At 46.1% G+C, this 14772-nt stretch overlaps 1 protein-coding gene across 8 annotated transcripts in view; it reads left to right on the forward strand.

Annotated features, from left to right (window-relative positions):
* Window positions 1-14772, forward strand: part of sulf1 (sulfatase 1) — a 69450-nt gene that overhangs the window by 40699 nt on the left and 13979 nt on the right. For all 8 annotated transcript variants that reach the window (XM_036944110.2, XM_036944106.2, XM_090199671.1 and 5 more), the window contains exons 6-10: window positions 2508-2658; window positions 3039-3214; window positions 4324-4452; window positions 5064-5120; window positions 8881-9016. In XM_036944110.2, coding sequence (XP_036800005.2) covers window positions 2508-2658; window positions 3039-3214; window positions 4324-4452; window positions 5064-5120; window positions 8881-9016 — 649 coding nt within the window. The remainder of the gene's footprint in view (window positions 1-2507; window positions 2659-3038; window positions 3215-4323; window positions 4453-5063; window positions 5121-8880; window positions 9017-14772) is intronic.

Below are 14772 nucleotides of genomic sequence, written 5' to 3' on the forward strand. Positions count from 1 at the left end.
CATTGATGGTTCCCCTACCCAGAGATTGTGAGTAGCATCAAACCAGCCTTTTTCCAAGTAGAGCTCCAAGTTGCAGGCTTAACGTCTTACTTATGGAAGTTCCCCTTTCCTCTGATTGAGTTGTGGTAACTCTTGCCCTCCTCCCCTTCCCTCCTCAGACCTCCATTGTGTTCTTCACCCGCCCAGCCAGGAGGTCTAATAAGCCCCACAAAGAGGCTTGTCTCTGGGCACAGGGCCACCGGGGGCTGGGGTCTAGGCTGGGCACCTCTGAGGGAACCAGGAATGTTGGGGTCAGGGGAATGAGCCCAGCTCATATCAGGAGAGGCCTATAGGACACATACACCTGTCACACAATACCTTTATACGTCAAGGTTCTCAGGGTCAGTGTCTGGCTGCTTCCCAAATGACACTCCATTCCCTATATAGTGCACTACTTTTGACCACAGCCTTATGGGCCCTGGTCAAAAGTAGTGCGCTATATAGGAAATATGGTGCCATTTTGGACACAGAAGGGTTCCAGGGTTCTAAAGGGTATTAGTTTGGGATTACCTCTCTGGCTCTCAGGGTTAGTGTTCAGCTTAGACTACAACCACACCACACAATTTAAAGGGCTATACATTCGGCTTGGGATAGAGCAAGGGGTTGAGGCCCTTAGTTTAAGGTTATTTTCACCCTACAGCTAAATGTTCAGCTTTGTCTTGTTCAGACACCACACAATACCGAGGTGTAGCTAGCTCATAGTCAGAATATGTTTAGACACTTCTTGTGGTTTTCTATGAGGGTTTGTCAGGTTCCTAATTCACGTCCCAGGCTCCCGAGTGGCGCAGCGGTCTAAGGCACTGCATGAGGCATCACTACAGTCCCTGGTTCGAATCCAGGCTGTATCACATCCAGTCATGATTGGGAGTCCCATAGGGTGGCGCACAATTGGCGCACAATTGGCCCAGCGTCGTCCGGGTTTTGCCAGGGTAGGCTATCACTGTAAATAACAATTTGTTCTTAACTGACTTGCCTAGTTAAATTAAGGTTAAATAAAAAAATCGAGTTGTTCCTATTCCCAGGGTTCGTCCTAAATGACACACTATCCCCTATGGGCATTCGTCAAAAGTAGTGCATCACATAGGGAATAGGGTGTGATTTGTGAGGGAGAGCTACACCTTGGGTCAGGAATGTTAATGACGTTAACATCAAACCGTTCCCTTAAACTACAGACGCCTGTTTTTGATTTACGACAGACAGGGTTTAGCTGTTTAACTGCTTTACTGTGCAACCTTCTAACAGCTAAATGCACTAAGGATTTGCAGCATCAGGGAATGCCGTGTGAAATATCCTTGTCTGAACTACCTGATGTCTGTGGAACGTTCCTCGTCAGCATCTAAACCAAAAGCCAGCACCACAGTAGACAGGTGTACTGAACCTGTCTCTATAGACCTCTTCACAGCTACCAGCAACGACACACACACATCTGTACCAGCCAATGCCACAGTTGATGTCTCTTTACACCTCCACATCTACCAACAACTCTCTCTCTCTCTGTTTACCCACGTCTTGTCTTCACAGTCCAGGGCTTGTAACCAGCTTGACTTGTGGGCCCAGAATCCAACACGGCTATTATTTTCTTAAGCATGTGCCAACCCTCAAATGACTCCTCTGAGCCAAGAGGTCTGTCGACTCAGTGTGAGAGGAGGGGGAGATGGGGGGGATGGAGGGAGAGGGGGGGAGAGAATTTTTCTTAGTAAACATCTTGGTTATTGATGCTTGTCAAACAGAGCAGACAGCAGGGTAGAACCCACAGACACCTGTGGTCCAAAAATGGCACCCTATTCCCTACATAATGTAGTAGTGCACTACTGTATGTAGGGAGTAGGGCGCCATTTGGGAAACAGCCATTGACACCTGCAGATGGCTGAGAAATGACAGACAGGTGGTTGCTGACTACTACTGCTGAAACCTTAAAGGGTTACACACACACACACACACACACACACACATACACACACACACACACACACACACACACACACACACACACACACACACACACACACACACACACACACACACACACACACACACACACACACACACACACACACACAAAGGGTTTCTTTATGGCTAGTTGGTATTCAGATGACTCTTGCATGTTTTGCCTCTCTTGCCTCCTCGATTTCCAGGACAGTTAGTGAGGGTTGAACAGACCCACTGTGTTTGTTCTGTATGTCATAGCCTCTGCATTGCAAGGTCTAGGTCATCATAGGGAGAATTTGGGATGCATCTCAAGCAATGGTGACCGGTGGCACTTTACGATGAGCCCATCCTCTCCATTTAAAGGCTGGAACAGAATGAAATGGAATGTTATCAAACACATCAAGCTTCACTCCAGCCATTATTATGAGTCGTCCCCTTCACCAACCTCCTCTTTGTCATCTAAACTGATGTACAGAGAACAGAATGGGTAAAAACAAGATCTTTAACTAACCATTTTGTGTTTCCTCTCCTCTCCGCAGCACCCCCAGTTATAACTACGCCCCAAACATGGATAAACACTGGATCATGCAGTACACCGGCCCCATGAGGCCCATCCACATGGAATTCACTAACTTCCTACACAGGAAGAGACTACAGACGCTCATGTCAGTGGACGACTCTGTTCAGAAGGCAAGACAATCTGTTTCTAGCTACACTTTCTAGTTGTAATTTGTGTGGGGAGGGAGATACTGTGCAAAGCTGTCATCAAGGCAAAGGGTGGGCTACTTTGACTGAATCTCAAATATAAAATATATTTTGGATTTCTTTAACACTTTTTTGGTTACTACATGATTCCATATGTGTTATTTCATAGTTTTGATGTCTTCACTATTATTCTACAATAAAGAAAATAGTAAAAGATCAAGAAAAAAACTGGAATGATTAGGTGTGTCCAAACTTTTGACTGGTACTCTATGTGCAGTAGTAATAAGCTCATGAGGTGTGCGTTTGTCTATTTGTCTCTTTGTGTCTATTCCTTGCTCACACACACACGACTGTGTTTTCCCCAGGTATATGAGATGTTGGTAGAGAGTGGAGAGCTGGACAACACCTATGTAATCTATACTGCTGACCATGGCTATCACATCGGTCAGTTTGGACTGGTAAAGGGGAAGTCAATGCCCTATGACTTTGACATCCGAGTACCCTTCTTCCTCAGAGGGCCCAACGTCGAGCCTGGAGCAGTGTAAGTAAGCCTCGTCCAAGCCAGACCTGGCCGTAGCGTAGCGTGAGGCTGCTTGATGTACAAGTACACCCCCTGAACAGGACGCTAGTCTGTTCCAGAGCTTTACCCCCGATCTTTCTCCTTAAAGGACAAATCCACTCAAAAAACTATCTTAACATAACCAACAACAATACCAAATTACACTGAAAATGGAACTCAATGCCACTTTGTTTGGCACTCAGCATTAAAGAGTAACTCCACTCAAAAACGTGGTATTTTTCTTCATTCGGACCCTCTGTTGATACAGTCCCAAAATGTTTTGCACCTCAGCAGTCATGATTTCAAGATATTGGACTTTCAAGAGCAAAGTGTCACAACATTTGGTATTGTTGTTGATTATGGTGTTGGTGTGGTTGATTATGGTGTTGGTGTGGATGTTCATGGTGTTGGTGTGGTTGTTTGTGGTGTTGGTGTTTATGGCGGTGTTGTTTATAGTGTCTATGTTGTTGTTGATTATGGTGTTGGTGTGGTTGTTTATGACATTGGTGTGGTTGTTTATGGTGATGGTGTTTATGGTGGTGTTGTTTATGGTGTCTATGTTGTTGTTTATGGTGGTGGTGTTTATGGTGGTGTTGTTTATGGTGTCTATGTTGTTGTTTATGGTGGTGGTGTTTATGGTGTTGTTGTTGTTGTTTATGGTGTTGGTGTGGTTGTTTATGGTGTTGGTGTGGTTGTTTATGGTGATGGTGTTTATGGTGGTGTTGTTTATGGTGTCTATGTTGTTGTTTATGGTGGTGGTGTTTATGGTGTTGTTGTTGTTGTTTATGGTGTTGGTGTTTATGGTGGTGTTGTTTATGGTGTCTATGTTGTTGTTTATGGTGGTGGTGTTTATGGTGTTGTTGTTGTTGTTGTTTATGGTGTTGGTGTGGTTGTTTATGGTGTTGGTGTGGTTGTTTATGGTGGTGGTGTTTATGGTGGTGTTGTTTATGGTGTCTATGTTGTTGTTTATGGTGGTGGTGTTTATGGTGTTGTTGTTGTTGTTTATGGTGTTGGTGTTTATGGTGGTGTTGTTTATGGTGTCTATGTTGTTGTTTATGTTGGTGTTATTTATGGTGTTTGTTTCTCCACAGGAACACTCAACTGGTGTTGAACATTGACCTGGCTCCCACTATCCTACACATCGCTGGGCTGGACACTCCTCCAGACATGGATGGGAAGTCCATCCTCCAACTACTGGAGCATGAGAAAACTGGCAACAGGTACACATGGACACATATTTGGATTCTATTTTCTTATTCATATCTTTATCAACAGCTACACATGGACTGCCATCCGAATTTCACCATGATGTCCCCTAAGGACAAAGTTTGTATTTTTATACAAGAGAAACTTATAATGTGCATTTTTATGTGGGTGAAATCTGCCCCCCAAAAAGCTAATTGGACAATCTTTGAACATTCATGGAATCTTAAAGGGACAGTCTGGGATTGGTACATCCACTTTGTGGTTTGAATGCCAGATTCCCCTTAAAGTTTTTAGCACTATGGCAAGGAAAAAGAAAGTATACATAACATACAGAACAAATTTCAGTTCGTTATCGCTTCTCCACAAAACCTCAGCAATACTAGAATCCTCTTGTATAATAACTTACTCTGTCTGGCTGTACACTGAAGACCAACATAGCTCATGGTGTGTATTCCAAATGGCACTCTTTTCCCTATATAGTGTGCTACACGGTAACCCTGTAGTGCACTAAATAAAAGTAGTGCACTAAATAAGAAATAGGTTGCCATTTGGGATGCACACATTGGTAAGTTCACAGGCAGGCCCATGTGAATTACACGGACTAAAGTGGATTTTGTTTTTCCAGATTCAAACCCAATCGGAAACCCAAAGTCTGGAGGGACACATTCCTAGTGGAGAGAGGGTAAACTGATGTCCTTTCTTCCTATCCCCTGCACGCACCCACACCCCCACACACACACACACACACACACACACACACACACACACACACACACACACACACACACACACACACACACACACACACACACACACACACACACACACACACACACACACACACACACACACACACATGAATGCACATATACACACACAAAGACATGCATGCATGCAAAAGGCACACACAACACCACAGATCCAAGTCAGCAGTTAGTACAGAAATTTGTGACACTAATTGTACATTTAGTTGAATCCCAAACGTGTCAGGCAGCGGACGAGCATTCACACAGTCTTCATCCCAAATAGCACCCTATTCCCTATATAGTGCACTTCCTTTGACCAGGGCCCATAAGGTTACCCATAGGTGTGTGAATGCTCGTCCTCACAGCGAACCAGACATTCTTTCCACTTATTTATTACACATACTGTACATACACACGCGCGCGCACACTTTCTGCCTGACAGACACTTCCAGGCCACAGTGTGTTGGGAGACCGTGAGGGAGAAGGTTGGGAATATCATTTTTAGCATTGTTTGATCTATGCTAGGATCTATATACGCCTGCCTGGTGCATCGAAACAGTTCTCACAGGCAGGCGTGGGCACACGGTGCTTTAAAGGGACATCTTTGTCTGTCAGCCTGCTCTTTTGGGCCTGCATTTCCAATGTGGGAGACCGAGGCTGTGACCCAAATAGTACCTTACTCCCTATATAATGCACTACCTTCGACTAGAGCGCCATAGGGACAGCAATAGAAAACGTGATCACAGCCAAGCCCAGGCCCAGGCCCCTGTGCTGTGTGTCAGTAAGACTCAGAGACTTAGAAGCCCTGGTCAAAATGTGTTCCCTACATAGGGAATACCATTTGGGACATATAAATTGCCTTTCTCCTCCTTGTGTGGGGCCTGTGTTGCAAGTGTTTAAGGCTGGGAAGAGAGACAGTGTCTGTGTCTCAAATTGCACCCTATTCCCTATATAGTGCACTATTTAGGGAATAGAGTGCCATTTGAGACAGTGTCTGTGTCTCAAATTGCACCCTATTCCCTATATAGTGCACTATATAGGGAATAGAGTGCCATTTTGGAGGCAGACGGTAACCTGGTGTTGTCCCTGTCTGTCTGTGTGTCCTTGCTCTGGTTGATGGGAGGGGAGCCGGCCGGATACAAGCATGGCAGAGCAGCGGAGTTATACATGCACAACATCGACGTGGGCTGTGGTGTTCGACATCGTCTGATGATACCTGAGGAAGGACAGGAAGTCTCATACGACACACACGCACAGGACGTGTTGCTGCCACTGTGTGTAAAGAAGCATTCGTGAGTGAGCACGCCAGTCGTGAGAGAACCGAGGCCTACAGCACAGAGTCGGAATATGACCTGGTGTGTTTCTATAGGCGTTGTCTGTATCTGTGAACACTCTGAGCTGCGGTAATGCCAGGGGCACACTGAAGGAAACCTCCCAGCTCTGAGACATGTAGCAGGAGAGAAACCTTTGTGCCGTTTGGGGTTCAACCCCTCACGCTGAAGATTATCTAAAGCCATTCCCTCCGGCTCATTCACTGCTCTGTTTAGTTCCCTGCCATAAAGTGCTTGAAATGATAGTGTTATTGAGCAATACCTACTTCCTATACCCTCATATTTCTATGTACAGAAACCTGTTGATAGTGAGGTATTTACAACTGTCCTCGGCTGTAATTTTAGCTTTAACTACGGTCTAAGCTAGCGGACGGCAGCTACATCTACACTAACGCTACTTTGTGTCCTCCGAGTGCCAGGAAAGCCAGGCCGGGCATCTGGCCCAGCCCAGCTTCACACCACCACTCACCCTGGCCATCTCTACCCAGCCCTGACCATCTCTACCCAGCCCTGGCCATCTCTACCCAGCCCTGGCCATCTCTACCCAGCCCTGGCCATCTCTACCCAGCCCTGGCCAGCTCTGCCCAGCCCTGGCCAGCTCTGCCCAGCCCTGGCCAGCTCTGCCCAGCCCTGGCCATCTCTGCCCAGCCCTGGCCAGCTCTGCCCAGCCCTGGCCAGCTCTGCCCAGCCCTACACAGCCCTGGCCAGCCCTACACAGCCCTACACAGCCCTGGCCATCTCTACCCAGCCCTGGCCATCTCTACCCAGCTCTGGCCAGCTCTGCCCAGCTCTGGCCAGCTCTGCCCAGCCCTGGCAAGCTCTGCCCAGCCCTGGCCATCTCTGCCCAGCCCTGGCCAGCTCTGCCCAGCCTTGGCCAGCTCTGCCCAGCCCTGGCCAGCCCTACACAGCCCTGGCCAGCCCTACACAGCCCTGGCCAGCCCTACACAGCCCTGGCCAGCTCTACCCTGCGCAAAGCACATTGACCTCCTCCTGGCTTTGGCACACTGGCACCACTCTACCCCTTAGACCCACACGGCCCTGCCAACCAACAGTCAACTATACTGCCAACCCGCACTGCCAACCCTGACTGCATTCTCCGGATGCACAGGCATAACAACTATGACAACAGAACACTGTGACCCTAAAGTACAACCTGTCGCCTTGCCTTTGAGAGTGTCTGTGACTGCTGTCCTGTATTGTCTTGTCCTGTCTGACAGGTTAAAGGAAACTGAGAAGTTACAGAAGCTAATGTAGCTCTCTATGAGATGTTCGACGAGCAGGTGTCTACATACTTTTGGCCATGTAGTGTACACCACAATAGCAAAGTGATGGATGGCTCAGTAGTTTTGAAACAGGAACAGGCTAACACTGACTGGGCTATCAGTATGCTGAGGTTGAACACCGACCCCAGTAGAAGCCTGATGGATGGCTCAGTAGATTCTCTCCATTGTTGAGTAACAGAGGGCGAGGGGGTGTCTCTCAAATGGCAACCTTTTTCCCATCTGGTGCATTACTTTTGACCAGGGCCCATTGGGTTATGGTCAAAGGTAGTTCACTATATAGGGAATAGGGCGCCAATTGGGAAGCAGACATACAATAGTACTGTGATGGATAGCTCCGTATATTCTCTCCATTGTATAGTAACACAGTGGAGGGTCTAGAGAGGCTTATCTCAACATTCATAAAGTATGTATCTGTTCCAAATGGCACCATATTACCTACATAGTGCACTGCTTTTGACTAGAGCCCTATGGGTAAAGTAGTACACTATATAGGGAATAGGGTGCCATTTGGGATGCATCCGATGAAAAACCCCAGTGTTCAGGCGTCATACACATGGTGGATTAAACAGCCTAAAGCCCTACAGGTCAGAGGTCATCAGTCTTTCATTTCAGGCACAGCAGTGTTCTGTCCTTAATTACCCCATCACACAAACAGCAGCTGGAAGGCAGGAGGCCTACTGCAACACCAGTCAATGTCTGCGACCCAAATTGGGCCCTATTCCCTATATCGTGCGCAACTTTTAACCAGGGCCCTATGGTTGAAAGAAGTGCACTATATATGGAATAGTGTGCCATTTGGGACGCAGGTCATTAGAGTGGAGGCCTGGCATGGGAAGCTTCTTCTACGTAGATTTTCAAACACACAGCTTGTTTAAAATAATTAAAAAAACTGACTACAACTCCTAACCCTCCCCGGTCCCTCCTGTCTGCAGTAAACTCCTGAGGAAGGACGAGGATGGAAGAGGCAGTTCAACACCCAGCACACCAATAGCCTGCCCCTACTCTAACCCTCAACTCTACCACTGTCCTAACCAATAACTGTCCCCTAACCTGACTTGTCCCTCTCCTGTGTTCCTCTACAGTAAACTCCTGAGGCAGAAGGAGGATGGTGGAGGCAGTCCAACCACCCCTCACACCAACAGCCTGCCCAAGTACAAGAAGGTCAAAGAGGTGTGTCAACAGGCAGAGTTCCAGACGCCCTGCCAACAGCCTGGGCAGGTATGTGTATTCACACACACGCACATGCACACACAAAAACACTCATACCCACACACACTAGCATTGAATATTTTCACGGTATTTTACAAATGTTCCACCCCGAGAATAAATCCCTTTTCTCCCGGGTAACCCTGTATTTCCCGCCAAAACTGGAAGTGTCATTCAAAAGCCCAGGCCCAAGCCCAAATGACTGTGCCATTACTCACTACGTATATGATAAAGGATACTGCAGATTGCAAGCTAGCTAGCTATAGAGTATGCTCTCTTGGGTAAATCAATGAAACTAGCTCCACTAGGCTCATCCTTTTGAGTGTGAACTGTATTACTGTATTATATTATATGAACTTGAATTACACGCATAGTTCCGACCACGATGAAGCAGGGAGAGAGCACGAGATTCTGCTGCAGCACGAGGCCTACAAAGTTACAACAATAGGCGAGCAAATGTAGATTTTAATTTTGAAATATAACACTATAATTAGAAGGCTGGCGCATATTTAGGCCCACCTTTCATAATATTTCCCCTAATGTTATTAGCCTACCTCCTCTTTCTCTCTCTATTTTTCCTTCATTCCTTCCTCGCTTTCAACTCTTAAATACATTCTAAGGATATTCTTGAGGGCATTCACTTCTCTTCAAGAAGATTACATGGTTATGGCTCTGAATAAATAACTGCTATAGCCGACCGCCATCGCTCTTCTTTGAAACATTCAGCAAACAAGCGCTTGCGTCCCTATTCGCAAAGTCTATTGGTCTAAGAAATGCTAAAAAAATGATGTCCAGCAAGCTATTCTTGTCTAGATTTTCCTGCATGGGACTCCAAGAGCTTAGGTGCGTTTTTTAAGGCCATCGGTAATTAGCTTATTATGGATAACCCGGTCCAACTTATCGCAGACTGAAGGTTGAGGTCGGGTGAATGTGGAAGCCAGGTCATCTGATGCAGCACTCCATCACTCTCCTTCTTGGTCAAATAGCCCTTACACAGCCTGGAGGTGTGTTTTGTGTCATTGTCCTGTTTAAATTAAATTATAGTCCCACTAAGCGCAATCAAGATGGGATGGCGTATCGCTGCAGAATGCTGTGGTAGCCATGCTGGTTAAGTGTGCCTTGAATTCTAAATAAATCATAGATAGAGTCACTAGCAAAGCACCATCACACCTCCTCCTCCATGCTTCACGGTGGGAACCACACAGGTGGAGATCATCTGTTCACCTACTCTGCGTCTCATAAAGACACGGTGGTTGGAACCAAAAATCTCAAATTTGGACGCATCAGACTTAAGAACAGATCTCCACTGGTGTTTCTTAGCCCAAGCAAGTCTCCTCTTCTTATTGGTGTCCTTTAGTAGTGGTTTCTTTGCAGCAATTAGACTATGAAGGCCTGATTCATGCAGTCTCCTCTGAACAGTTGATGTTGAGATGTGTCTGTTACTTGAACTCTGTGAAGCATTTATTTGGGCTGCAATTTCTGAGGCTGGTAACTCTAACTCTAACTTAACTTGTTCTCTGCAGTAGAGGTAACTCTGGGTCTCCCTTTATCGTGGCGGTCCTCATGCGAGCCAGAGTCACCATAGCACTTGAAGGTTTTTGAGACTGCACTTGAAGAAACGTTCAAAGTTCTTGACATTTTCTGTATTTACTTCATGTCTTAAAGTAATGATGGACTGTCGTTCTCCTGGCCTATTTGAGCTGTTCTTTTACCAAATAGGGCTATCTTCTGTATACCCCCCTACCTAGTCCCAACACAACTGATTGTCTCAAACGCATTAACAAGGGAAAAAAATCCACAAATGAACTTTTAACAAGGCACACCTGTTAATTGAAATGCATTCCAGGTGACTTCCTCATGAAGCTGGTTGAGAGAATGGCAAGAGTGTGCAAAGCTGTCATAAAGGCAAAGGGTGGCTAAAATATATTTGATTAGTTTAACACCTTTTTGATTTACATGATTCCGTGTGTGTTATTTAATAGTTTGTCTTTACTATTATTCTACAATATAGGAAATAGTCCAAATAAAGAAAAGCCCTTGCATGAGTAGCTGTGTCCAAGCTTTTGACTGGTATTGTGTATATAGGTCTATGTCTCAATCTGGAACAGGATGAACTATGTTGGATGCAATTTGAATGGAGTTGATGGAGAGAGAGACTGTAAGAGATTGCTCGCGCCTGCACTGATTTAACGGTATGAAAGCAACGGCTGTTTTAAAAGTCCGTAGTTGCAGAATTTTTTTTTTTAAGTATGATATTTACACACCAAAAAAACAAAGCCAGATGGAGATGGGTAAATTAGATGCGCATTTGGTCTTTATATTACTATAGCATAGTGTTGCAGCAAATGTAGGGCTACCCATCACAAGAAAAAGTGTCACCAGGATGAGATGATCGGTCAACATGCGTTGTGAACTGAGTTTCATACTGAGATGGGCTGTCCGTCCCCACCCTGAGCGTTGATGATTGGTCAACATGCATGGTGAACTGAGTTTCATACTGAGATGGGCTGTCCGTCCCCACCCTGAGCGTTGATGATTGGTCATGCAGCTGCCGCAGGGGAGTCTGATTTAGACATGGCATATCATTTAAGCTCAATTTCATGCCGTGCTGTTCATATAAATAATTTATTATAATTCACCGGTTTCTCGCAGTTATTTATCCCGGGAAAAGAGAGTGGTTTTGGTCCATCAATCTCGGCAACCGGGTTCCCGCCATTCAACCATAACACACACACACACACACCATAGAGTGTGTAACGAGGTTCCCTGAAACACACACCCACCTGAATGTGGACAGAGTTTCCCCTGTTGCTGTCTTTAATGAAGAATTACGTCTTACATGTGCACACTTACAAGCTGCCTGGTTCACATTAGAAAGCCCTGCTGGCTGCTACCTGAACATTGGACCAATTTGTATTGTTCAGGTCTGCCAACTCTGTGGCTGTACACCAGTGGTTAGTAGCTGGTCTAACCACTAAAGAGTGTGTGTGTGTGTGTGTGTGTGTGTGTGTGTGTGTGTGTGTGTGTGTGTGTGTGTGTGTGTGTGTGTGTGTGTGGCTGTGTGTGTGGCTGTGTGTGTGGCTGTGTGTGTGGCTGTGTGTGTGTGTGTGGCTGTGTGTCTGTGTGGCTGTTCTACCAGGACCTGCCAGCCTTTTAATGGGTTTGGGATGAAAGGGTCCCAGAGAAAAATTAGTCCCTCGTTCAAACGGTACAAAAATGTCCAATTACTGGACATTTGCAGTAAATGGCTATTTGACTTATGGCTGGCTGCAGAGTCTATGGCTGCTGTGTGCTTTGGCTAGGACAGACTACAACGCAGAAGAGGAATTATACTGTATGGAAAAGATTGTTACTGAAACAAAGAAGTTGAGGAAATCCAATGTGTTATGTGGGGGAACCCGCTTTAGTCTTTAAATAGCATGCAAGATTGCAAGGGGGGGGGGGGGTGATGGTTTAGTGTGTGTGCGTGTGCGTGTGCATGCAGCGTATGCAACCAGCGAATGTGTAATTACAACACATACATGTGGAGGTTTAGTCCTAGCTAGCTATAGCCCTTGTCTGGTATTATTTAACCGAGTCTCCTAGTTAGTAGCCTCCCTCTGTCTCTGTGGGGTGTTCCTTTAGAAAGAACAATATGGAGGGAAAGTCTATTAAAGTCTTAAAACAGCTGGTTAGAACACACACACACACACACACACACGGGTCTGTGGTCAGTAGACACCTGTCCACCAAGGGTCAAATCCATGATTTAAAGGGGAGGGCTAAAGCTTAAAGCACTTCAAAGCCTTTGCGGTCAATGTATTTAAAGGGGAGTGGACAACAGCAACTGTTACCTAAAGGACATGGGGACCTTGGAAGTGTTTTCAGAGTGAAAGGGCAGTATGACAGCCTATAGGACTGTGTGACTGTGGGAAGAATATGAGTGGCTTAGTAAGGTGGCTGTCCCAAACCGAACCCTATTCCTTATATAGTGCACTACTTTTGACCAGAGCCCTACCGATCCAGGTCAAAAATAGTGCACTAAATGTGCCATTTGGGACGGGAACGTTTGTATTTATAGATGTCATAAACTCAAGGTTCCATTCACCCAGTTCATTTGCAGCAGGCTATCTCTCTCAATCTGTAAATTAATGAATCATGTGTGTCAGTCTGCAAGAGCTGTAGCAGTTTGGGTCTGGCACTTCTAGAGCAAGTCTCAGCTGGTAGGGTCTCCTCTCTCTCTCTCTCTCTCACTCTCTCACTCACTCACTCACTCACTCACTCACTCACTCACTCACTCACTGTTTTTCACAGTCTGTCAGAGTGGAATGTGGCTGAAAAGTCCTAAAAGCACTGCACAGACAGCAAGCCTCTCTCTCTCTCTCTCTCTCCCTCCCCGCCCCCTCTCCCCTCCTTCCGACTCTGTTCCTCCCTCCCTTGCCCTCTTGATATAACATGGCTGTCAGGGCCATCTGTCAGTCAGCTGTCTGTCAGTGAGCGTCTGAGTGAGTGGTCCACAGAGGAAACCCGATCCTACCCATAGTCCTTTGTTTGGCACTCTCGTTCCCACACTCACCAGGCAGCGAGCAACCGTCTGCACTGCCATGGTCCGCAGATATGTCCCCCCCTCCAACCTACATCCTAAACTGCACCCTATTCACAATATAGTCCACTACTTTTGACCAGAGTCAAAAGGTAGTAGGCCCTGGTCACTCTAGTGCACTATATAGGGACTAGGGTGTTATTTGGGATGCAACCCCAAACACTTTAAGCCAAATTATCACATTACTTACTTAGCCGAATGAGCTTTCACTTTATTTTACCCCCCCCCCCCCCCCCTCCCCTTTCAACTTGACTGATTCATGGAGTTGGGGGTAGGAGACATTGTGGATGTGCACCACTAACTAGATTATGCTGGCGATGCAGCTGGGCATTTGGAACATAGACAGACAGGGAGACAGGTAAAGAAAGAGACAGGGAGATGGAAAAAGAGACAGAGACGAAGAGAGAGACAGGTAATGAAAGAGACAGAGACGAAGAGAGAGACAGGTAAAGAAAGAGACAGAAACGAAGAGAGAGACAGGTAAAGAAAGAGACAGAGACAGAGAGAGAGACAGGTAAAGAAAGAGATGGATAGACAGGTAAAGAAAGAGACAGAGACGGAGAGAGAGACAGGTAAAGAAAGAGACAGAGACGGAGAGAGAGACAGGTAAAGAAAGAGACAGACGGAGAGAGAGACAGGTAAAGAAAGAGACAGAGACGAAGAGAGAGACAGGTAAAGAAAGCGACAGAGACGGAGAGAGAGACAGGTAAAGAAAGAGACAGAGACGGAGAGAGAGACAGGTAAAGAAAGAGACAGAGACAGAGAGAGAGACAGGTAAAGAAAGAGATGAATAGACAGGTAAAGAAAGAGACAGAGACGGAGAGAGAGACAGGTAAAGAAAGAGACAGAGGCGAAGAGAGAGACAGGTAAAGAAAGAGACAGAGACGGAGAGAGACAGGTAAAGACAGAGACAAAGAGAGAGACAGGTAAAGAAAGAGACAGAGACGAAGAGAGACAGGTAAAGAAAGAGACAGAGACGGAGAGAGAGACAGGTAAAGAAAGAGACAGAGACGGAGAGAGAGACAGGTAAAGAAAGAGACAGAGACAGAGAGAGAGACAGGTAAAGAAAGAGATGAATAGACAGGTAAAGAAAGAGACAGAGACGGAGAGAGAGACAGGTAAAGAAAGAGATGGATAGACAGGTAAAGAAAGAGACAGAGACAGAGAGAGAGACAGGTAAAGAAAG

The sequence above is a fragment of the Oncorhynchus mykiss genome, chromosome 15 (assembly GCF_057628025.1).
Source record: "Oncorhynchus mykiss isolate SJ-2025 chromosome 15, ASM5762802v1, whole genome shotgun sequence".
NCBI lineage: Eukaryota > Metazoa > Chordata > Actinopteri > Salmoniformes > Salmonidae > Oncorhynchus > Oncorhynchus mykiss.